Below are 26,037 nucleotides of genomic sequence, written 5' to 3'. Positions count from 1 at the left end.
ATGAATGCCGGCGGCCGAAACGGAGGTGGCCTGGGCTGCTGCACCGGTGGCCTTGGCTGCAACGGCATGATAATTGCAGGCTTACAGACAACAGATCCTTCATGAATTCAGATAAGCTGCTGGTTATTGTACTTTATTCTGAACCCTCGTGAATTTACTTCCTGCCGAGTTCACCCAGCTGCAGAGCGATGATGCGAGGAGCCAGGGTGGCGATGAGGAGTCATAGATGCGCCATGACCAGGGGAGCGACCGAGAGGTACAGACTACTGCTCTCCAACAGCATTCATTAGCAGGTTGCGGTGCTGGCCATCTCCATGAGCGACCTCATCACAGCCACTCAGCCAGCCTCCTCCGTGCTGGCCTGTCAAGCTGTTCATGCAGGTGCAGCTGTGTAGCTGTTCATTACGGTTTGCTGAAACAGCAATAAGGTTGGATACCTGGCGCTGTGTACATTACTGAACATTGCACAAATTTAGCAAGAAAGAATAAAAGATGACATCCCTGGTTGGATTTGATATACATGATCATGTTCCAATCAAGTGATACCCAGCTGAATCAACATGTCACCTCAGAGAACGACATCAATCACAAGGTTGAAGATCTCAACAGCAGTTTCTACTTCCTTGCACTATACGATCAGTATGCATATGACAAACAAAATTCGGGCCTTCAGGGTTGCAGCGACAGACACAAAAAGAACCTACAGCTTAACAGGGTACCAACCACCACGTTCTTTAGCACGCAGCAAGCGATTTGTCAAAAAAAAGAGTGAGACCTCACACTCGTTAGTCAAAATGCTCTCCTCAAAGGAACACATGTGCTTCGCGATATTGTACTTCTAAGCCGTTCTTCTTATCAGCGTGAGATTCTTTCAATAATCTCAGAGCTTCCCTACACATTCCAGATAAGACGATCAGCAAAAGATCTGAAATGCCTGTGGAAGTAGACCAAACAGGCAAATGGAACACAATCGTGAAAAGCATTTCTACATATTATTGATGTAGTAAACAAAGGTTCATGCAAAGATATGAGATATGCATATCTGCACTGTACAAAAACAAAATACTGTACTCATTTTTTTGTAACACAAGTTCATTTATTTCATTGTGTTTGTACAGTTTCGACACACTACATAACTTTATATACATTGCCATAATAAATGAATCATGAAAGCGATGCAAGTTAATACTCTGTACTATATATCACAACAAACTGGACTTTGAATAAAGAAGGCAGCTAAAGTAGATCAAGTATGCTACCTTAACGCCTTCTCAATTCCAGTAAATCCTGGCTTCAATTTGAGACCATCAAGAAATGCATCGCATGCCTTCTCATACTCCTAAGAATAACGATATAGAGTTGACTGGATCGTCAAAAAGATTTAGCAATAAGATTTAATCAAGTACGAAATCGTGATTCCTTATCACCTGTAGCTGCACATATGAGTAGCCCTGCAGCCAGCATGGATGTGCAGAGTCAGGTTGCATTGTCCTGCAGAATTGGGCATCATTTAAAGCACCCTCTCCATTGCCCACATGAAGCCGGCAAAAACCCCTATTGCCAATCAAGATCACATCTAAATTTTCAGTATTAACCATCATAGCCTACAGTCAACAAATCAAACAAACGATTACATATCTTCTGAAAAATCTGCATATAATCGTCAGATTTCTAGGACAAAGACTTGGTAACTAAATGAATGAGATATACATGGTACCAAACAACAAAGAGAACCTCTTGTATCATGAATAACCAGATAAATCACATATGGTGTCTCCTTGAAAAGTGAAAACAGTTCAAGTCAAAACTGCTGTTGGTGCGTATGTCAAGGAATTATTCTCATCATGTTCAGCAGAAGACTTGAAGACCCAACTGACGATGTGGTTCTCCAATTGTGAAGTAAGCCCGGCTAATTATGCAGCACACGAACTAGCCAAACTGGGCAAGTCTTGTATGCCCAATCACGTCATGTATTGGGAGAACGAATGTACAGCAGAGATAGCTGGTTTTGTATCGGGCGATTTAGCCCTGATGGTTGATTAATAAAGCTTTGCTTTACCACCCAAAGAAAAGGAATTTCTTTGTTCCCAATTGTGTCATTTCTTTATCGCATGGGATGTTTACACACACACACACACACACACACACACACACACACACATCTACAGTTCACAAGGTAAAGCTAAAACCTTCAATTCTTGCTCGTAAGTTCCAGTATGAGGATACCCAACCCAAACATACTATCAAAGATTTGAAGATACATCCCAAGAAATATAAGAAGCAGCGATATGGCATACTAAAGCAAGCTATTAAGATTTTGTATAGAAGAGGCATAAAAAAGTAAATGAAAAAAAAAAAGATACCGTTCGATCATCTGCCAGGCATGAGCTGATCACATTTTCCCATAATTGTCATCATTCCATGAGGACATTGGACTTCCCCTTATAACAGGGAGTGCAAATTCAAATACTAAATGTAACCATGAAAAACTAACATGACAGATCATTTTATTATTTCCTCATTCTAAACGATCTACTACATGATATACTATTTTTCATTTATGATCGAGTCTTTGTACCTAACCTTAACCAACAAAGCCCAACACTACCCAATTCCCAAACTAAAACCACTGTGATGCAAGCGGTCATCATGATCCACCATGGTCTCAGTGAAGGACCGTCTTAATTTCAGGACATATGCTCAGACGGTTTCTGAAAGTGGTGTGGTCATATTAGCAGAGAAGTGGCCAGTGTAGGCTTGTGCCAGGAACCTGAGTGCTCATTGATTACACTGTGGTGCTATCAACGCCACTTTGAAGTTAACACTGCTCGGAGATGTCAATATGAAAGTCTTACAAGGCGGGTAATCACTCCAGCGATGACATGCTCAAAAGCAACTTCATTGTGCAAGCCCGCAGGCTTATTTGTGCTGGCACTAACAAGGGCACCCCATAGTTTTGAGTGTCCATGAGCGGGCCTTGTGATACATATTTGTTCCTTGGGCTATGCAATACAATTAGCTGATCATGCTTGCACTCCTCTCCTTATATCAAGAAATACAACATTAAGAAGAGTGGGAAAATACGAGTGAAGAGAAATAAAGCAAATGTATAGTTTACCGGAGCATCCATAAATACATCAGATAATGATATAAGCAATTGCAATAGATACAAATGAGACAACAATTGTACGGGAAAAAGAAATGAACTTCAGGAGAACGAATAGTGCAATGGCATACCATGTTATAGAATTTTAATGCCGCATCGTAGTCCTCTTTATCCAAAGCTTTGTTTCCTTCTTCTTTTAACTTAGCTACTGACATTTTAGACAAAGGGTTATCCTGACAATTTAAATAGAAATTAAGCAACCTCAAGAGTCCAGACATTTATGTACAAAGAACTTACAATGGAAAAGATATATTTTCAGATTTAAACGTGTTATAATTTCACTTATTTCTTACGATTGCATGTTATCGTAAATAAGCACAAATTCAGGTACCACATTAACCCAAACCCCAGAAGCTCAGCTTCATGATTACATTTGTCATACTCTGACACATCCCACAGGATCTCACTGTATGCATCATTCCTTTCTTATTTTTCTTCATAAAATTTTCATGGCGCATCACAATTTTGAATGGAACGCCAAAAATTGAGAATGTCATCTAGTGTCAAAAATAGAAGTTTTATAGTTCAAAAGTGTGAAAACCATAATTCATGAAAAATCCAAGATCAACAGTCTTTACATATGAGGAGATGAATATTTAGTTTCTGGCCTAGTTTCATTCAAATTTACTTAGGACTATGGCACATAAGTAAATATATTCTAATATGCCAATGATGCTCTTGCTCATACCTCCAACTTTGGCTCTGACTTTATATAACTAATTATTCCATCAACGCTCCAATCATGTACAGCTTCAATACGAGAAGTAGTAACTTCAAACAGGATCTCGACATCTTCACGTGTACCAAAGCATGCCGCGATTTGTATTGGCAAGTGACCAAACTGTTAAGGAAAAGAAGATGTATATCACCGATTTATTCGGAGGAGAAATAAATTAACAAAATAGCCACATGCAAGGTGTACATGGACAATAGTATGACCAACAGTACTCCATTCATGCCACAAAGTAGGCCATAAGATGAGTTTGTCCTTATCCATAAGGCAGTGCACATGTCTATATAATCCAGCAAGTCCCTTTTGTCATAAACTATTGACTGTGTGCATCCTAGATGCAGAGGCCAGGAGTTAACTACTTAACTCATCCATTATCTAAAAAAACAGGCAGCAATTCCTTAATTAACTTTTCATCACTAGCATTTTTATAGTATCTTTATTACTAGTTGACTAATTGTATATTACCTTTTATTTTCCTTTCTACGTCTTGGTTTGTGTGGTTTTTGTTGGGCTTCATCTCTATCCTACATCAACTTGATTGGGACTAACGGTTTTATATACAAGACATATTATTTGGAAGATTGAAAAAGAACATGTTTTCCATTTCACAAATTCAAATTAGAGGGGAAGAAAAGGCATTTAAAATTGGCAGGGTAAATCAACCAAAATTATTTCTTTGAAATTGTACTAGTGCTAAAAATATTGATGGGTTCTCGTTGCAAAAGATTTGATCTTCAAGGAATGAAAAGGTTAGTAGGTGACAAAGTATCAGCAGGCATGAAATTGTAGTACTCCCTCTGATCCAAATTAATTAATTTGGATCGGAGGGAGTATTACAATTTGCATGCCACTACTACAAGTTTACCTGACTGAGTTTACATTAGTCCACGTAACCTGAGTTATACATATAATTTAGATATGACTCACTATGGGACTTGTATTACCAAAGTTTAAGCATGTGCACCAAACCTGAGTTAACTATTAGTTACATACTAGGAAAATGCCCGCGCGTTGCTGCGGAAGAGCAAAATATGTTGACACTAACACAGAAAATAAAAATATTCTCTAGCAAAATTTTAGACTAAGCTAAAGTTTTACATAAATAAGAGAGTTTGTAATATGGCTGCAGAAAAGAACTAAGATCCTCCCCATTCCTTTACACTAAAGCTTTTGTGCGGAAGCGCAATCAACACTTGTGTCATGGCAGCATTACTAACTCCATACGTGCGACGATCTACATTTTTTCTAGTCACCTTCTGCTAGCAGCCTTTATATAGCAGTCACCAGAAAAGATGTTTATTTGGTTCCATATCGAACACTTAGCACCAGCCCAATCTGTTGACCCATTCAATTACAAAATACAGATGAACATATATTTCAGAATCTAGAGCCTAGAAAAATTGGATGGTACAACAATTTCGTAAAAGCATTCTCAACGATGGAACAAATGCATCATCATTATTATTGTCGTCACCACTATTATCGTTGTCATTATTGCTATAATTTGCTTGATCAGGCATAATTATCCCAGCAAATCCGATCCAAACATGTACAACATGGCACTGTTTCTCTGGTAAGAAGACGATGTTGCAGAACGCGACCGTCTCCAGGAATTTAGGAAGTAAATATGCGATGCAATCCTTGAACAGAGACTTCATGGCATCGCCAGTGCCTCGGCGTCAAAGGCCAACAATGGCTCGTCGTCGTCTTCGGTGAGCATCTACTCCAGCAGCTCCTGCGCGGCGGTCTTTATCTATTGCCCCGCCAGCCCGCTAGCAGAACAAGAGAAAGATGGTGAGTCCTGCGCCAGGTCGATCATAACGGGCGCCGCTAGAGCACATGTCAGCTTTGAGGATCTCCTCGTTGTCAATCTCATCCCGCGGGCGAACTCTTGGTAGTCGGCACAGCGACAGCTTTCCGGAGGCAGAGGTGCTTGGCCAGGAGCATGCCGTGTGCGCCTATATCCAAATTTCAACAAAATCCCACATGCAAAATTAATCTAAATAAAATCTAACACATTTTTTGAATTAGTTAATCACATCAAATCTGACCCACCCGTACCTTCTACAAAACAGCCTCTCTCTCTAAGCTCCAAAGTACACATAATAACGAAAGCAATGGATTTAAGATATGGATACTTGCCTGCTCTGGGCAAAGAACACGGACATTGACTTTTTCCAAACAGATTCATCAGGGGAACCAACGCGGACAGACTGAAGAATCAGGCGTCTGCAACCAAATACAGCCAGCAACTTCAATACATCTGGCCGCCTTCCCCTTGCCCTGTTTCCTGGAGAACATCTGACGAGCGTTCCACATCCTGTTTTCTGCACAGCTCACCGGCGACCGAACCCCTCGCCTGGACGAAAATCTCGGCTCGCGAGACTCTGACCCGAGATCTCAGCTTCCACTCCGTCTCCCGGCCTGCAAGATCCTGCCCCGGCTAATTCCACCTGATGGGGTCCCCTCTGTGAATCAGCGCTCAGCAATCTAATTCTCCGCCGCGAAACAACGCGCAATCCGGCGAATTTATGCGGTTGAATTGGTGGGGAATTTTCTAGGTTTTTCGTGGGAAGCGCACGCGGAATAGAGGAGCTATATATAGGTGGATTTTCGTGAAGAGAAAGTAAGAGATTGGACGGAAATCTATCGTGATCGATAGCAATCGTGTTGGGTACGAACTCAAGGAAAGGAATTCCAAGTTTAGACGACGGACGGGAGAAGAAGGGGAGGAGCGAACCGGTACATGGCATCTGCCCGTATTATGTATTTTAGTGGGAGGGCAAAACCGTCTAAAAAAAGTTGGACGAAAATTTTGGCAGAAACCTTAGCTCCTTTATTATTAGGTATAGATAACTGACTATGGGACTCGTTCTACCAAAGATTAAGGATGGACAATGCTTAGATATTTAATGTTACACCCACATGTGTAAACAATCAACCATGGTGTGATTAAAATATATGCCGGTGAAACACAAAACTTACTTCATTCCGAACATTGGGATCTGCTCATCTGCACCAGCATCCAATAGGGTCTTGAGGACGTCAGTTAGGCCATTTCTTGCAGCAGCTTGCAAGGGGGTCGTAGTACGCATACCCTTCACATCCGCACCAGCCTAGCATATAACAGAATCGTAGATTGTTCCTCTGAGTAATATGTGTCACAATTTATCTGTCCACATTTCGCCAAACTGGGATACATTTTCAGCTTAACGCATAAGATGGAGCCGTACCTCTATCAGCAGGTTTACACATTTCACTGAGTGACTACACATAGCAAGCATGAGAGGTGTACTGAAACATCCTACAATCTTGTTACACTGAAAAGAGATGCAAGTAATTAGCACACCTGATAAATGACATTATCAGATACATAATAAAAGATAATATGTGTATGATAACAAAAAGATGAGACCATGTCAGTGTGACAATGAACCCTAGTGAATCAAAGAAAAATAGGGTAGTTGGTGCAGAATTGCAAAAAAGAGATGAGGAAAATTTACATTATCAACTTGCTTGGGAAAAATGCTTTGATGTTGTTGTTGATCAACAGTTCAACATGACAATATTTGGTGGCGTATCATTCAGTGCATCACTAGCGAGTTCTTCACTATTAGTATTTAAATCCATATGACAACCAACAACTCTTCCGAGATAGAAAGATAACTAAGACTTATGGCCTGCTTGAATCACCAATTTCCCGTATTTTGGGTTATCACATCTGAAAAACAGGCCCAACAAGAAATACATGGGGACCTTCACAGTTGTGCTTCGGTACACCATACAGCGGAACAAGTTCAGAATCCGGGTAATGTGAGCTTTCTTTTTAAATGTAGAACAGTTCGAGTTAGTGAGGTTCTGTTTTTTGCAACCAACTTCGAGTCCACCTCCCAACCCCATACAAGTTTGACCTTTACTAATCAATGTGTCCCACAACACCACCATTCGCCTTTGCTCCCTTTTTTGTATTGATGCTCACACCTGTTGCCCTCCTTGTTCTCTAGCTCCCTTGATGCTCCACAGATCTTTGTACTGAATCTAACCATCTCCAACACTTAATCCTTTTAGCATGGCCATAGCAAGACCCACAAGCAAGAAAGCTTCATCAAGTAGATCTTATATCCAATATGATAGGACACCAAGTGCTGATCATTTCTTAAACCATAATTATCCATTTGTGGGACTTATTCCTCTATTCTCTGATATAATTAGAAGCAGTAAATGTGGCTATTTGGGTGGGATATTTTGGGGTTGAAATATGTGAAATATCAGATTCCCAAACAAAATGCACAAGGTCTATCTTTATTACAGGTGTAAATGAAATGAATCTTGTATTAGAAATTTATTAATGTTTTTCGGTTCGGTCACAAGAAGGGTAAAAATGTCCAAACAGATCAATTAATTAAGCTACTTCTTGTCGGGGCAAGTAGTCCACATACAGAAACTGCATCAGAATATCAGTGGTTCAGCACATGCAAACATCGATCTTGAAAATTTGGACATGGAGATAATAAAGGTGGAGACAAGAAAGAAACTTCAATGGAAATGAAACTTTAGTGGAGGTCTATATATGGAAGGTGCTATAAGATAATCCTTTTCAACCTTAGAAGGTGAAAATATGTGTACATGAGAACGTAATACATAGAAAGGGCCCACGACTCTCTGCTTACTGCAGAACAACATGTACCATGAAAATAGTTTATCAGTATCACTTAAAATTTTGACGGGACATGATTGTGCAACCAACTAATGAGTAAAAGGAGGAAGTTAATTTAATTTCCGAATGTTCACAACTCTCTGCAGTTCTCCAGATTTCAGAGAAAAAATAGCAAAATACTAACTAAACTTATCTTACTGTCAAGATTCAACAAAAAGTAAAATGGAGAAAGCAGACGGACAAAGATTGTCAAATACAACTGTGAGAAAACTATAAAGAAACATAGAATGGAACTTACATCTGCATGGTGATCCAACAAAATCTTCATGGCGCCATCCTGTTTATGGATAGCAGCAACATGCAACGGTGTTCCATGCTCTGATGCTCAGTAGAAAACAGATCGACATAGGCGCCTCTGGAGAGCAAGAGTTCTACTACTTCACAGTGTCCTGAACAAGACATTTGGAATGTAAATATAATAAACTACATGAGAAATCCTTTTATCCACAATTCTTCTATGCTCCACTTCAGTTCTTTCGACTCATGACAACTGAGTTGTGAAACGAATCAATTCTACAAAACCATAGATCTCTACCTACCTTCACGGGTGCCTTCCGCATATTCTATGTCAGAAAAACTATTATCTGTACTTTCTACTCTAGCACAAATACAGAAATCTAACTCCTGCAGCTGAAATCACTTGCAATGTGTTTTGTCTCTATTCATCCGCCAAATGAAGACACCATAGTATATGAACATTTTCACAACATTCATCATGTTGATGACTGTAATGGTCACAGTATAATACATGTGAATACCAAACTAGGGGAGAGAGAGAGAGAGAGAGAGAGAGTAGAGATTAGATGATTGCCTGCTTTGGTGGCCTCATGGAGAGTAAACCCTGTTTCGTCGACATTATCTGGATTGGCGCCGTGATCAAGAAGATACCTGACAATATCCAAATCCGCGCGTCCACCTTTACAAGTAATTGCCCAAACCAGAGGTGTTCTACCTGTCAAGAACACGAAAAGGGGAAGCTTTCGCATTTGCATCAGAACAAAGAAGTGAAGTTCTCTGTGCATATATTCAGTCTTTGTATATGAAGGTAGCATGTTAACTGAGAGAGCAGACCCACCGTTTATGTCAAGGGCATCCACATCCACCCGGACATCCTCGACCAGGTACTCGCACACTTCCGCCTTCTTGCAGGCGGCGGCAAGGTGCAGCGCCCCAACGCCGCGATCTTTGACGGATTCCACCGCCTCCGCGAGGCGGCCGCGACCACCGTCGAGCTTCCTCGCAGTCCCTGCACGTACGTATGTACGGATCGATCGCCCCCCCCCCCCCCCCCCTAGCAGCCAGCACAAATCAAAAAAAAAATTAAAAATCAGGGACGGCTCACACACCACGTACGGCCAGAGCGAGGAGAGGTGGGGGAGGGGAAGAAGCGTACGCTCGAGGAGGGCGAGGTCTCCTGCGGTCGCCGCGACGAGGAGCCGCTTCTGTGCCGTTCCGAGAGCTGCAGGGAGCGGAGAAGCCGACCGAGTGAGAAACGGTGAGGGTTTTCGGCGGCGGAGGGGGAGGGGAGGACGGCGGAGAGGCGCTTACCGTGGCCGATTTCGTGGCTAGGGCGCGCCATGGCGGCGAACTGGGAGCGAGTTGGTAGGATTTGGGGGTTTGAAGCGGAGAAGCGGGAAAGTTTCGTCGGAGTGGAGAGGGAGAGTGGCCGGGGGACTGCAGATGGGAAATTTCTGTCTAGGGACTAGTTGGCCATGAAATTGCTTTTCTTTCTCTATATTAAAGAGTGAAATTCTACTTTTTTTTACCTTCTAGATATGCGTTTGTGACATTATTACCACGCCGAGTGAAAAATTGTGTAGATTATCCCTTTTAGAAGCATTGGACCCCTTTCTAATGTGTGTCTATTAGGAAAGTAGTCAGGTGATCGTCCTCGGAATCCAAAAGTATTAAGACAATAGCGAGGAATGGACCATGTGGATGAAATAAGTCATCGACATAATCATGGATGGTACCCTACTATATCTACGCATTTTGTCGCGCCACATTGACGCACCATGCCTATCCTATCTAACAATTACAGATAAAATGCTAAACTGAAGTTGAACCGTGTGCAAAGTCTCCTAAAACTGGATACTTTGGTAGAAGTTCTACTAAATGGTGTAATATGTGTCACAAATACATAATTATAGGGTAAAAAGTGGAATCCAATCCTGTTAAACATATATGAGCATAGTTTTTTCTCCAGTTCAAAATAATTACTTAAAAGTGGATGTATCTAAATATATATATATATATATATATATTGTTTTCGTCCGATTCAAAATAATTACTCAAAAGTGGATGTATTTAAATAGATACATTTCCACAATTATTTTTATATATGAGAATGAAATATATATTTTTTTTGGCTTAAAATAATTTCCCAAAATAGATGTTCATCTTTGGATAATTATTTTAAACCGAATAGAGTAGGTAAAAGATATAATGGGCCATAAAAATGACCCACTAACAAGAAAATAATCTACCTTTAATCTTTTTCCAGTTAAAGTGGCCATATAAAACAGGGGTTGACTCTTCTAGAAGAGTCCCTCATACTACTAGATATGTCACCATATATTCATACGTATGCTAGTAATTTTATTTTGAAACACATAAGAAATATTTTCCTCAAAATAATTGCATGTGTTTTCTTGCATTGCCTACTCTGATTTGGTACAGTATTTTGTTTTCTCTTTTGTGTGATGGAAATAGTGTGAAGGCAGGAATTACAGTGACATTCCATGACACTACATTATTCATTCGGTATTTGTTGCGGTCGGGCATAAGCTTTATTGAGTAAATTTGCAAACAAATAAATTATGGCGGGTATCTGAACTTGTCGGCGGGATTCGATTAGGTCATCTTACACATGAAATATGTGACTAAGATCACCGAAGATGACCGTCATGCGCAGTTAACGGTATTTAATGATGGGCAGTAGTGTATCTAATAGTCGCGTCAAGACAAGAAATTTGTAGTACATAGGGTTTTTCTTTTTGCAAAAAATGTCATTCCTCTCCGCCCTTCCCTGCTAGCATGATGCCATGGCCACAACTGCTCTGGTAGTGTTCCTGACGTCTGAGCTGGTCTCCGTAGTCACCACCCCTAGTATCGGTTGTGCCTCCATACCTAGCACCTCGTCCTAGGCAGAGCTCCAGCTGACAAATGACCTAAATCTATTGTTGTCGCCGCCAGGAAGGGTGTCCACGATGGAGCTCTGTCTAGGAAGGGCGATAAATGTTGACACTTTTTCTAAACAGTCGGTTAAACTTTTTAAAGTTTGCATTTGCGAAAAAACTATATGCATCCTATTTTGGGAAGGAGGGAGTACTTAATGATCACATTTTTTTTCTATTTTTACATTATTGACACGACATATATTCACCATGTCTTAAATTTCAATTCTGAATTCAACTGACAACTAAACGAATAAAATGTCAAATAATAGTACCAATGTGGTATTATTCGATCCAAATTTGAATTTGGTACTATCTATATATACTGATTTGTTCTTTTTATTTTTTGAGCTTTGAGAAGAATTTGAATGTAAAAAATTTAATACCTTGTAGATATCCATCGTGTGGAATACTACCTCCATCCCAAGGCTTAAGGCCTGTTTTTTTTTCAGAAATTCAAACTATGTTAAGTTTGACTAAGTTTTTATCAAAAATCATTAACATGAAAAGTACAAATCAATATCATCAGATAGATAATGAAATATATTTTCATATGGTATCTACAAAATATCATATTTATTCATAAACTATTCTAAAATTTTGGTTAAATTTTACTTCGTTTGACTTTCTGAAAAAAAATACTCCTAAATGCCCTAATATTTTCCCAAGAGTTTTTGACCATGCCTAAATGCATTTTTTGTTGACCAATATGCCCCTGTATCCGTAACCAGCCCAAGCCACGACAGGAACGACAGCAGCTAGTCATCACCCGGACAGTAACGGAAGAGAGCAGCAAGCGAACCAGCGCAAGCGGCGGCGGCGAGATGACCTCCGGGAAGGACAATCGCGCCTCCTCCACCGAGGACGGCGAGATCTACCCTACCACCGGAGACAACGGCGGCGGCGCGAGTGGCAGCGACGGATTCAACCTCTCCTCCGAGAACCAGGTGCGCGGTTCGTGCGTGTTTTTTGCGTTTTATAGCTCGCCGCGTAGCCTCTTGCCGAACGTTTTAGGGGTTCGAGTTCCTGGGGTTCATCATGTCCGATGCTCACGAGGATAGGGTATGGCGGTGTGTGCAGGAGATCGAGGAGATGCGCAGGAGGCTGCGGCAGATGGAGGAGCAGGAGATACTGCCCGCCGTCACGGCCGCCGTGTCCCATGGTAAAATCTATTTAGCAGCTAGCATCGTCTCCACTTTGCTTGTGTATTAGCGCTTTGTTTTGTCCCTGCAATGAAATCGGCTGGATGCATGCCAGACTGAGCCCCCTGTTACTTGGGTGTCAGACTGTCATCTGATATGTGGGATTCGGCTCGTCTAATGTTGTCGCCAGGTGATCGGATTAATTTCAGCCAATGCTCAATACGGCACTAGTTTCTTAGTTTCTGAAGAGTTTCTGTGAGGCTGATAGCCAGAACAGTCGAGTATTTGTAGGTCATGGGCCGGTGGATCTTTCAGCATTGTGCCTCTGTTCATTTCATTTGCTCTGTTGTTTGTACAAGTAATATGCATTTGAATAGCATTCTTAAGGAATAAGGATCGTTGCAATGTTCTAAAAGGTGGTAGCCAGGCAGGGGTTTCTAAAAGGTGGTAGCCAGGCAGGGGTGGCGGCGGCGCCTAATCATGGGATAGGCAGCCACCTACGCGCCCAAAGTAGCAGGGTGGCGGTGTGGCGCCTCCGAGGCGGCTACGTGGCTACCATCTATAATAGGGTTCTTTTGGATTTGCTATACTAATGGTGCATTAGTTAATTAGGCTTGCTTGGCCACATCATGGATTATGTTTGTGGTGTAGCTATACCGTTGTCGTTTTGCGCGTTTTTCGCAACTTGTCGGGTTTACTATTTGGAAACGGTTGGAATTTTATTTCCTGTGACCAACTATTCCACTTCTATGGAGCATTATCAAGTCATCAACCTCATCCTGCATCCACATTTCCCCAAATGTTACTGGTGTGTTTACATGGAATTCAGTCGTTAGCTTGGTAAATTAGGAAGGACGTGCTTAGAAACCTGATTTGTGATAGTAACGCAATGCTTATTACTTATATGTAGCACTGAAAATAAGTTCATGATATATTTTCTTCCCCAGCTGGGATTTATTTGGCAATTGCCATTCCAAGTAATGCCTTTAATTAATATGATTCTGTCCTAGGTGTGTGTCGTGTGCAGTGTCCTATTTTATTATTTTCAACCTGCAAAATTGGGTATCAATTGCAAACCTTTAAACATAGGTCACCATATGGTGTTGAGTTGATGTCAATGTTCTATAAAAATCATGGTTTATATAAACTGATAACGCAACTGAAGTTAATGCTTGTAATTTTTATCATTGGTTGGTGCTTGCTTATGCTGCTTCCGACATTCTACTGACTGTGAAGAAAAATATACAAGGGTGTGGTTTAGAATGTACACATATTCGGCATTTGAAAATTATGGTGTACACGATTGCGTATTCACTTCAGGTCTCAGCCTTTGCATATTTACTTAATTACTACAGTTACCAATATAAACATGGATGTTTTTAATGATTCTAATCGGCATCCTCCTCCTTTTGTGCCTGATTCTGTATGCCGTTATTTCATTCTTTTGAACCACCTTGATGACTGAATGAAGTAATCACCTTCAGTTATCGATTAAGCGCAATAATCTTTTTACACGTTTTGCTCATTTGGTCCGTTTTCCCAGAAGATCCAGCTGCAGAGGCAACCGCATTCGACAAGTCAGAGGTGGATGCTCGCTCCATCTATGTTGGAAATGTGAGTATTTTTCTATTTTTTTCTACTTATACTAAAATAATTCAAGCATTTGCATGAAGGACTTTGCAATATCTAGTAGCACACAGTACCAGAAAGTTTTGCATTTGTCATTTCTTTAGTCCAGGAATCTGGATTTCAGGGGAGCGCTTTTCATAAACTCTTGACTGTACTGAGTTGACACTTTCTTTCTTTATTTTACCATCAGCATTTCCTCCTGGCGTTCATTGTATCCTCATTTTCTCTTTTGAAGACAAGTACTTCTCTTGAAATTCATTTAAAACAGCATTGAATAAATTATAGCTACTTCACTCCGGCTGTTATTAACTAAAAATTATTTGCTACCTTGCTTCAGGTTGACTATACTTGTTTGCCAGAGGAAGTTCAGCAGCATTTTGAAGATTGTGGAACTGTCAACAGGGTTACAATTTTGACAGACAATTTTGGTTATCCCAAAGGATATGCTTATGTGGAGTTTCTTGAAGTTGAGGCAGTCCAAAATGCTCTCCTGCTGAATGATACAGAACTACATGAGCGTCGGTTGAAGGTTCAGAATGCATCTTTTTTTTATAAAAAATGCACTCACTGTTATTTTTATTTTTTAACATTAACTGTGTTTTTTCATATGTAGGTGTGTCCAAAAAGAACTAATGTTCCAGGAATGAATCACCCTAGGGGAAGGCGCCCATATGATCCGTATTATCCCCCTTATCCAACATATGGGTAAGGAGTTTCTTCAAGAACTTAGATGTGCAAAAATTAAGAAACATGATAATATATATTAAGTTGGGCCTTGGGCGATGTATTTTCAATTATGATACGACTTCGAATTTATGGAGTATTGAGGTGAATCGGTTTGATCTTTTCAGTTGAACCGTGGTTTATCCTGATTCCATTGGTAATTTAGCTTAGGCCCAGTAAATTCTTTTGAATGGAACAATATTTCAATCATAAATCGTATAAATCAAAATCCATGGGGTCCCCTCTTTTTTAAATTTTACCAAAAATAATGCCTGAGAATTGGCGAAACATGAGAGAAATTCAAAAATAGTTCCCAGATGACCTTTCTGATGCTCTGTTTTTCTCTGCAGGAGGGTGCCAAGGTTCAGGAGGCCACCCAGGTACTGGCCGTACTGATTCTGCCGGGTCGCTGTGACTCGTCAGTTTTTTGGTAGCGAACTTCCAATGTGACATCATACAGAAGATGACTATCCGTAGCTCCACCGATGTACATCCGTTAGAGGCAAAGACTCTAGAAGACTGTGACTCCTTGTTGTTGTACCTCCGATCATTCTATGATAGCATCCTTGTACCTTAGGAACAACGCTCTGTTCTGAACTATCCTGTGGTCAGTCGGTCCGGTGGATTTTATACCATTTCCTTTAGCCGTTAACGAGTTTTCAGATTGAACAGTTGGTGAAGTCATGTATGTACTCTGCTTGCTCTGATGAGTTCTAAGCAGTCGGGTCTGAAGTTTGCAGTGAATGGTCAATATACATTAGTTGGTTCATGTTTTGTTGTCTCTTTAGTTGTTAAGATTCCAGTAGGATGGCCTGATGTGTGCATCTGCTAGAGTTTTTGCTTTCTTTCTGCAAGATAGCATGGCGCTTGTGTGAGATCTCTCAGATTTGACACGTGCCTTCTATGTCAGCAGGTTAATTGCAGGCTTACTGGCAGCAGAGGAGTTCGTTTGTTCCCATGAAGATGATGCTTACTGGCAGCAGAGGAGTTCGTTTGTTCCCATGAAGATGATCGAATGGTTACGGTGCTTTGTTCTGAACCCTCATGAATTCACATATAAATTGTTAACAGTTCAGAACAACAGATATTAACATACAAATTAGTTACAGATGCAGCTTGCAATTTTTATGTTGTCTTTGATGTTTAAAAGCTTAATCAATCATGGCTTTGGCGCCTCTTTCAGTCGTAGAAATTTCATACGAAAAGCAGTCCAGTTCCCGCAACAAACATGAAACATACCCGCAAATCAAAGTGGCCCTCAATTGCCTTCAGGAATTACAAAATTCTCAGATTACACACAGTTCATATCTACCACACGCGCACAATCATCCATTACAAACTCTCTGTGAGTAGAATGATGACTACCACTATCAAACCGATCATAACAACATCAGATTTGATATCTGGAGCCCTTTTAAGTCAGCAAGATAATTGCAGGCTTTTACTGGCAGCAGAGGAGTTCGTTCATTCCCATGGAACTGATCTTCTGGTAATGGTGCTTTGTTTTGAACCCTCGTGAACTCACAAAGAAATGTCAGTTGGTTCATGTTTTGTTATCCCTTTAGTTAGTAATGTTCCAGTCCGGCGGCCTGATGTTTGCCTGTACGGCTCTACTGCATTTTGTACTTTCTTTCTGCAAGAAAGCATGACGCCTGCTTGGGCCTGGGATCTCAGATTTGATATGTGGAGGCCTTTTATGTCAGCAGGATAACTGCATGCTTACAGGTTTTGGTTTCTTCTCATGAAATTGATCTTTCTAGTTTATGGTGCTATGTTCTGAACCCTCGTGAATTCACAAACAAATTTTAAAGGTTCAGCGAACAGACATCCACTTATATTGGCTGCAGCAGCAGGTTTATCCTATCATGGTTTCAACGCCTTTTTGATTCGTAGAGATTTCAAATGAAAAGCAGTTTAATTCCGCAGGAAACATACCCGTGAATCGAATAGGCCCCAATTGCCTGCAGGAACTACTAGCACTATCAAAACAATCACAAAAAACAGTAGGTGTTTAAGCAAAGCAATCCATTACAAAATCTCCACGAGTAGAATGATGACCACCACTAGCAGTCTAGCACTCTCAAAGCAATCACAATAACAGCAGTCAGCAGCTTTAAGAAATCGAAGAAATGATATTTGGAACAAGCTAAAGCTGGAATATTTCCCCAATTGCCTGCAGGAACTACTAGCACTAGCAAAACAATTACAATAACAGTAGGTATTTAAGCAAAGCCATCCATTACAAATTCTCCGCGAGTAGAATGATGACAACTGCTGGCACTATCAAAGTAATCACAATAACAGCAGGCAGCAGCTTTAAGAAGCCGAAGAAATGATACTATTTGGAACAAAGCTAAAGCTGAAATATCTCCCCACCATAAACAGCAACTGAAAACACAACGCTGATTACAACTGAACACTTCTAATCTTCCTTCCTGTCCACAGCCATATCCTACACCTACACATTCTTTCCCCTTCTTATAATTATAAGCATATCCAAGCACAAGAAGAGTAAAAAAACATCACAAGTCATGAGCTGACAACAGGTTAACAAGCAAGCCAGAGCCAGAGCCAGTAGACATCATCAACAGAGAGTTGAGCTGAATGACCGGAGCTGTAGCTATTAGTCCTCGTCCATGGCAGCGGCCGAGGAGGAAACGAGCTTGGCCCTCTTGTGGTGGTGCTGGTGCTTACCGAGGAAGGCCTCGACGAAGAGCTGCTGCGCGTCGAGCATCGTCTGGGTGCGCTTCATCTCCGCCTCCATCCTCTCCTTCTCCATCTGGAGCGAGAGCTCGAGCCTGCGCTCCTCCATCCTGAGGAAGCCCTCCCCGACGGCCCTCAGCGCGGAGGCCACCTCCGCCATGGCCTCCGCCTCCGGGTCCTCCTCCGGGTCCGGCTTGGCGGGAAGGTGGTCACGCGAGGGCGGGGCCCCGGGCCTGGTGCGCGAGCCCTTGGGGATGGTGAAGCGCAGGCCGCTCCCGCCCCCGCCGTTGGAGATGAGCCCGTGCAGGCTCCGGCTCCGCCCCGCCTCGTCGGAGGAGGTCGGGGAGGAGAGGAGCGAGGACGGGGAGGCCGGGGTGGGGGTGGAGGAGGGGTTGTGGTGGCTTCGGGGTCGGATCTTGATGATGGGGTTGGCGCTGGGGTCGTGCGCGCCGGTGCCGCCGGCGAGGTCGTGGAGGAGCGCGAAGAAGGGCCACTTGGGCCCCTTGGAGCGGCCGGCGGAGCGCGAGCGCTCGGCGCGGTACCGCTTGCGCAGCTTCTCGATCTTGTGGCGGCACTGCACGCCCGACTTGTAGGTGGCGGTGGGGAAGCGGCCGCAGCGCGCGGTGACGGCCCCGGCCACCTCGTCCCAGTCCGCCGCCCGCAGGTTCCCCTTCTTGAGCGCCTCCCACTTGTCGCGGTAGGATTCGATGAGGGCGAGGGTCTCCTCGTGCGTCCAGCAGGGTGGGGGCAGACGGCGGCCGGAGCCGATGGCCAGCCCGCCCCCGCCGGAGGAGGCCGCGGCCGCCGCCGCGGCGGCGGCGGCGGCGATGCCCGGCGCGGCTAGCGGGGGGAGCTCCGGGGAGGAGGCGCCGTCGTCCTGCTTGAGGGATGAGGAGGAGGACATGGTCGTCGTCGGCGGCGGCGGCGGCTAGGGTTTGGTGGTGGAGATTGGGAACGGAGGAGGAGGGGGAGGTGGGGAACCGGTCAGGGCTATAAGGAAGGAGGAGCGGTGCGGTGGAGGTGGGCCGCGCTGGCTCGGCCGCTGGCGCGGGGTGGGTGGGCCGCGCGCGCGCGCGGTGAAGGACCGGCTGTGGAGGGGAGGCGGCAGCCGCGTGGGCGTGGTGGTGCGGTGCGGTGGTGGTGGTTTTTGCTTGTGGCGGGGTTTGTCGCGTCGCGGCCGCGGGCAGGTGGGCGGGCGGCGGTTAATGGCACGAGCACGGGGGGCCTCGGGGGTCACCGCACCGCACGGCGGGCCGTGCCGTGGTGGGCAGTCGAGGCTCCTTCCAGGCCACCACCACCACCCACCGCTATAGCAGCCCGGCGCGGCCGCGTGGCCGTGTGCCGTGTAACCTCCACCTCCTTTCCTTTCCCTCGGCGGAGGCCGCGCCCGTTTCCCTTTCCTTTTTCTTTAATCCAGATTTCGGATTCCAGCCAGCACCGCCGTGCCCATCCCATGATTGGAGAGGGATTCCCATCCTCTCTCTCTCTCTCCCGGCTTAATCATTGGACACGGCGGGGCGCACCGGCGGGCGGCGACCACGTCTACCCACTGCGCCTTGCCGTGGCTGGCGGATCGGCTTTCGTCGGTGGGTGGCCAGCGTCGCACTCCCACGACGGCGACAGCGACAGCGCCGGAGCGATCTGCGGTTCCGGCCGCCCGCTGCTAATCCCTCTCTACAATTCTCATGTCTTCTGTTCAATGTTTTGACAATCACGAGATATTTTCTGCTTCCTCTTACTTTTTTTTTTAGAGCAACCACATATTTCATTAATCAAACACCAAGTCAACACATGTGGAAACTAAAAGACAAACCGGGATAAAATGATTATCCTGAATTTGCAGATAAAATCCTAAAAGATCGAGAAATACAAAACGATCCCTAGAATTTCCTGCAACCACCGTAGCCAGCGGCCGCCGTCGAAATCCAACGCCGCCGAGACGAACGCAAGAAGAGACGCCGAGCCTCCATCGTTGCAAGATCCAAAAAAACACCATCGCCAACGAGGCTTTGTGAGTCAATGAACAGGCCTGCTGCAAGCAGCGAGGCATATGTCGATGTGGCACGTCGACCGGGGGACGTCCCCATGCTGTCTTGAACCAAGATACGCCGCCTTCCATCGATGAAGTCGGAGAAGAACGGCATAACCACCACCTCCGGACCAACATCTTCGCTCCAGAAGAACCACCTCGCCTCGGTCCCCAGCGCCGTCGTGGACAACGACAAACGCCAGTGACACGTCGAGAAACAGATCTGCCAGATCTGAAGAACGGCGAGAAGACCAAGCTGCCGACCTGAAAGATCGACAAGCACACGTTGCCAACAACTCCGAGACGCCGCCGTAAAGGTCGCCGCCGGTGTGGGAGTGAAGTTGTGGCAGATTTATTTGCCCGGGCGCCACTCCCACCACCCCAACGATGCACCATAGGAGACAAAAACTAACCCTAACTACTTGCTCGTATAATTCTCGCGTTTTTCTTGCTTCATGTGCTTTTTAATGGCCTCCTCTATTTATCACTATTTTCAAATATGCATGATTTTCAATGTGGAATAATACATATTTAGCTGCTTTATTGGGAAAATCAAGTTCTTTTATAGTTTAGAAGACGAGTCACATGGTTTCCACACGAACGAAGGAAAAACGACTTATCACTTTCAAACGAAATACTTACAAAGCAGATCATGGAGAAAAAAAAAATCTTTGGTTTATGATTTCATGAAAGAAATCTTTGCTTTTCAAACGGCGACAACTATGGCTTGCCGCCAATCTCTACGTCTTCATGTGGTCGTCGTGCATCAGGAGATCTCCAGCGGCGCGACGCAAAGTAACCGGGCCGTCTGTGGAGACGCAAACCTGCCGCAAATATGCGTCAGGTTTTGCGTCTATGCGGACAATCAGCGGGCGCGCAAAGTGTCCGCTCGCGTCTCCACCGGGCCCGCCTGGCAGCGAGTCTGCATCGAGGGCATCGCTTCGGCGGTCAGAGCTTCCGCGTCTGCGTCGCAGCCTTCGTCATCAATGGCGCGGCTGCCTGTTCTGCACGCGCACTGGCGGGCGGCGGCTGGGCTTCTGCGTCGCCTTCAATGGCATCGTATCCCGCGCGCGGCCGCCCTTAAAAGACCACCGGCCGCGTTTCTCCTTCCCCCACACCTCCACTCGCACCACCACCGCTGCAACGCCATGGGGAAGAAGAACGACTTCGAGGCCTCCGGCAGCGGCAGCAAGAGGGTGCCGCTCCCCGTCACGCTGGGGAGGCTAATGCACGGCAAATGGTTGCCGTGCTAGGCCTGGTCCGGCGTGCAACTGCCTGGCGGATGGCGGCTCAGCTGCCGCCGGGTGCCTATCCCTCCAGTCCCTGCCCGCGGAGATCCGGCGAAGGAGGCGGTACCTGCCGCCGGACCTCCTCGCCGAACCGGCATACGCCATCGACTCCGACAGCTGGCGTACGTATCTGTCGACCGAGACGGATAAGAGAAGAAGGGCGGGCTTCATGGGCGATATGGATTTTCCCTTCGGGGCTGCACCGCCGACTCGTACACGAAGATAGGAGGCACTGAGGCGTCGTCAGCAGGCGCCGACGCGCGCACAGCACAATGACGATGATGGTCGCGACAACCACGACGACGACGCCTACGCCGCCTACGACGACGAGGACGACTACATCGAGGCGCTCGCGTACCATAACGAGGAGGTGAAGGACGACAGCGACGACTACGTCGCGGCCGTCTTCCACGAATGGCAGCAGGCCGTGGCGGAGGGCCGCATTTTCGAGTTCCCGGAGAACATAACGGACGACGAGATGGCGAAGCTCGGCGTCCTCGTCTCCGAGAATGACGCGCCTGTGCAGCCACCGCTGCCCCGCTACGCCACCGGCATCATGCCACCGGGCCTGTCGGAGGATGAAGCCCTTCGACTGGCACTACAGGACTCGGCGGCGCCACAACCGCAGCCCTGGGCGCCTCCTCCACCGCCGCCACAGCCGCAGCCCTGGGCGCCTCCTACACCGGCGCCACAACCATATCCCTGGGCGCCTCCACCGCTGCCACAGTCGCAGCTCTGGGCGCCTCCACCGCCGCCACAACCGCAACTCTGGGCGCCTCCACCTCCACGTCATATATATGAATTTGAATGTTGTCATGGCACAAAAAGTTCCCGAAGGCATCAACTTCAATGGATTTAGGGTTGCCTAATCTGGATCTGATGTGGCTCCGTCTCACAAGATTCATGGCACGCGAGTGCGAATCGGCGGCGGATGGCACCTCTGTTATTAGTGGTGACATGCAGGTGAAATAGAGTTTGTGATCTTTGTTCATATCGATATAGTTTTGTACAGATATACCAAAACCAGATCCACATCCATATCTATTAGCATTGTTGTTCACGCAGGTATCGATGGGCATGATTGTTGCACCGAATCAAAGCTAGATGGATTTCCGGGTATCCATGGGTTTACGCACTATGTACATGAGCATAACAATATTATTTTTCTTAGAACAACGTTACAACATCAGTTCAACAACATTCTGGAGCATTTCAATATGAGAATTTTTTCACTACTAATAACATATTGACAACAATATAAGCCCTACATAAGCATTTTAGCAATAATTATATGGGCAATGCATATAGGAGTACCAAAGCAGCAATATTTCTACCATGTAGTACTTAAAATGTTAATTCCCATGTCAACCCGATATCCATTGGATATCCACGGGGTGGAACCTCCGTCCATGCCCACCCCATGAGTTAGCGGATATCCGCCCCATGAAATCCGTTGGCGTAACCAGACCTCCATACTCGTGCCTATTGGGATGGATATCCAGGGATACCCCTGAGGAAAAGAATTGAGTTTCCACCGAGCTGGAACAATATGCTGATGGTTCTAGTAAACCAAAACTATCATTTTTTAGCTACTTGGCTTCCTTATTCCTTTTTTAACAAAAGAAGATTTAGTTACGATTGGAAATAAACTTTTTTGTATCTTCAACCATAGATCCTTTACTCATATTTTAAAAATTGGAATACTTAAATCCAATGCAAAATTATGCTTCGCGACTCTGTACTCATAATCCAATTTGTATTTTGGATGCAATTTCCATGAGTCTTTGGATACAAATCGCGAGAATGTATATTCTTCCTCAATATGCTATTGAGAGGAAAAGGATTAAATCCTTTATAAGAACTAAAGTTTTCATTGGAATAGAAAAAACTTAAGGATGCCTTAAGTATATCATTTCAAATTCAGTTATTAATAGAACGAATCACACTTTTACCACTGAACTATACCTGCTACATGTAGATTCTGATATAAACAGTACCCTTTGTCAAGCATATCCAAAGGTTAATGACACTGAGCCGTTGGTATTTCTACTTGGATCGCTAGCCTTTACTTTAGGATTTAGATAGCCCATCCCCTTGGGTATATAAAATAGTTACATCTTTTCTTACCATGCCAATAGCTTCTAAATCAAATATATGTATTTCAATTAGGATCCTATTCTACGGTTACGACTACAATGATCATTATTTACTTTGCGAGGACGTAAGTGCGCGAGACTGCTGTATTGAATAGTTTTATTATTCCTCCAATATACATACACCATGGGATATAGGAGGTAACACTGTCCCTATAAATTCCTTTTTTCCTTTCCTTTTTTGTTCAATTCTAAACAAAAAAATTGTGGAAGATGCCCCCCCCCCCCCCCCCCCCCCCGCTTATCATGAAGTCTGAGCCGTAGAGAAAGTCTATAGCTTGATAGAAGTAAGAACCACAGAGTCATCAGTTAAAGAAAAAACAGACATGACCGACGGATTTATCTGATGTTAAAGAAGATCCTAAAAGTATCCGGTTAGTCGATTCTCTTCATGTATCACTTTCCTCTCTCTCCTTTTTTCCACTAACTCAATTCTAGTTTATTGGATTCTTGTTTAAAAGAATCAAAATAGAACTAAGAACACATAAAAAAGAGCATAGAAGATCAAGACCATTACCAAATGTTCCCCCCAAGACTCATATTGGGTATCTATTCCCTTTCTTTTCCCGTTAGGATCGGAAATCTTAGAAATCTTATATTTTGCATATCCATATACCATTGAATTCTTAGGGTTCCAGAATATGCTTATTTTACTAGTCTTCGGAAACGGAAAACCCTGAACCAAGAAGATTTAGGTATGTAGGATATGATTTTTTTATTGTGTCCACTCTTTCTTCACGTATTTTATTATATAAAAATAAAAAACCTCTACTTTAGTTTTGAGTTTTGTGCAATTTGTGCAAGTTATAAGCAAGATTTTGGGCTCTCAAGATTTTGAACCTTGTCACGACTAAACTTCTATATATCGATATATAGATATATAATCTCTACATCTCCATGTATACATATATTATGTACATTATGCACTAGATCCATAATGGAAATCAAAGTGGCTATTTTTTATAATAAAAAGCCCTTTTAACTCAGTGTTTAATAAAAAGCCCGTTTAACTCAGTGGTAGAGTAATGCCATGGTAAGGCATAAGTCATCGGTTCAAATCCGATAAAGGGCTTTTAAAATTAGTGGTAGAGTAATTCCGTGCTAAGACGTAAGTCCTCGGTTTGAATCTGATAGAATACTAGTAGGGAAAGGCTCATCTGTGGCGCATCTAAATGCATATTCTGTGGCGCACGGGTGGTGCGCCACAGAATCCTCGCCATAAAAATTGGCGGTTTTCTTGGTGCGCCACAGAAACAGGTGCGGCACATAATTAGTTACCTGTATACACGATTTTGTACTGCTTGCTATATACATACATGTTATATACAATAATATACATATATTACATATGTTATATACAACAGTATACACATATAATATAAATAGCATGTACATTGCACATCATCATCACATTACTTAGAGCCCGATCGAGATATACATATAGTCTTGATTCATACAAATTTTTACATACAAGTCTTAATTCATACAAAGTTCATCATCTCGAGATACAAATAGATGATAGTTACTACGAGCATCATCGCGATGAAAGTGGTCTTCATCCGGTTCCTCCTCTGATCCCTCCTCTCTCCTGACAGGCTCGCTTGCACCGCCCCCGAGTGTGTAGTGACTAAAATGGAAGAAATACCAAAATATACGAAGAAGGTCAACACAAATAAGAGCCAAATAGGATCGAATAAATAAATGCCTCATACATTGTTGGTCAAAAAGATATTAACATTTAGGGATGGCGTAAGTGAGGCCAAGTTCGATGCACAAGAGTTTGATATTTGTGCCATCTTACCAGGCTCACTTACGCCACCCCCCGGAGTGTACGGTGACCAAACACTCTAATCATCGGCACTATCTCGAAGAAAGACCAAAATAAACGAAGAATTCCAACTAGGATCAAATAAATAAATGCCTCATACATTGTTGGTTGAAACAAATATTAACATTCAGGGATGGAGTCAGTGAGGCCAGGTAGGATGCACAAGAGATTGATATCTGTGCCATCACACCAGGCTCACTGGCTCCACCCCAGAGTATACGAGTGACCAAGCATTTTAATCATCGGCACTAAAATGGAAAAAAGACCAAAGTTAATGAAGAATGCCAACTCAAATACGGGCCAAGTAGTATCAACTAGATAGCATATGCCTCATACTTTGTTGGTCTAAATAAATATTAACATTCAAGAATGGTGTAAGTGCGGCCGGGTAGGATGCACAAGAGATTGATATCTGTGTCATCACACCAGGCTCGCTTGCACCACCCCTGAGTATACAGGTGACCAAACATTCTAATCATCGGCACTAAAATGGAAGAAAGACCAAAATAAACGAAGAATGCCAACTCAAATACGAGCCAAGTAGTATCAACTAAATAGCATGCCTCATACTTTGTTGGTCGAAACAAATATTAACATTCAGGGATGGGGTCATCACACCAGGTTCACTGGCCCACCCCAGAGTGTACGGGTGACCAAACATTCTAATCATCAGCAAGGAGGATTTGAAGGATTATTTCTCTCAGCCTTGAACAGCGGGGTTGTTCACAATCATCATAGAGAATTAAAAA

General features: G+C 43.9%; 2 protein-coding genes, 1 long non-coding RNA gene and 1 pseudogene across 3 annotated transcripts; 1 reads left to right on the top strand and 3 right to left on the bottom strand.

The window, feature by feature from the left end:
- Positions 1-486: 486 nt before the first annotated feature.
- On the bottom strand, positions 487-9,350 carry LOC127310115 (uncharacterized; annotated as a pseudogene).
- On the bottom strand, positions 5,168-6,877 carry LOC139830714 (uncharacterized). The gene is made up of 2 exons (XR_011744015.1): positions 6,042-6,877; positions 5,168-5,857 (listed from the first exon to the last, which is right to left on the bottom strand). It is a non-coding gene; the product is annotated as an uncharacterized lncRNA (long non-coding RNA).
- Positions 9,351-12,576: 3,226 nt separating the features above from the next.
- On the top strand, positions 12,577-16,018 carry LOC127310120 (polyadenylate-binding protein 1-like). Its single transcript, XM_051340836.2, has 6 exons — positions 12,577-12,739; positions 12,873-12,954; positions 14,478-14,548; positions 14,901-15,092; positions 15,177-15,268; positions 15,637-16,018. Exons 1-6 carry the CDS (start codon positions 12,617-12,619, stop codon positions 15,680-15,682), a joined length of 606 nt encoding a protein of 201 aa, XP_051196796.1. The 5' UTR covers positions 12,577-12,616; the 3' UTR covers positions 15,683-16,018.
- A 1,583-nt stretch (positions 16,019-17,601) lies between these two features.
- LOC127310107 (uncharacterized) lies at positions 17,602-19,575 on the bottom strand. The gene has a single exon (XM_051340812.2). It carries the CDS (start codon positions 18,891-18,893, stop codon positions 17,910-17,912), a length of 984 nt encoding a protein of 327 aa, XP_051196772.1. The 5' UTR covers positions 18,894-19,575; the 3' UTR covers positions 17,602-17,909.
- Positions 19,576-26,037: the final 6,462 nt, after the last annotated feature.

This window comes from Lolium perenne, chromosome 1 (genome assembly GCF_019359855.2).
Source record: "Lolium perenne isolate Kyuss_39 chromosome 1, Kyuss_2.0, whole genome shotgun sequence".
In the NCBI taxonomy this organism is placed as follows: Eukaryota; Viridiplantae; Streptophyta; class Magnoliopsida; order Poales; family Poaceae; genus Lolium; species Lolium perenne.
The sequence above is the reverse complement of the archived record's forward strand: the minus strand, read 5'-3'. Positions and strand labels throughout refer to the sequence as shown.

Excerpts from the sequence above, each read along its gene's own strand:
- LOC127310107 (XM_051340812.2), bottom strand. The coding sequence starts at position 18,893 with ATGTCCTCCTCCTCATCCCTCAAGCAGGACGACGGCGCCTCCTCCCCG.
- LOC127310120 (XM_051340836.2), top strand. The coding sequence starts at position 12,617 with ATGACCTCCGGGAAGGACAATCGCGCCTCCTCCACCGAGGACGGCGAG. Across the intron at positions 12,955-14,477 it reads CACGGCCGCCGTGTCCCATG|AAGATCCAGCTGCAGAGGCA; the intron begins GTAAAATCTATT and ends CCGTTTTCCCAG. Across the intron at positions 15,093-15,176 it reads TACATGAGCGTCGGTTGAAG|GTGTGTCCAAAAAGAACTAA; the intron begins GTTCAGAATGCA and ends TTTCATATGTAG.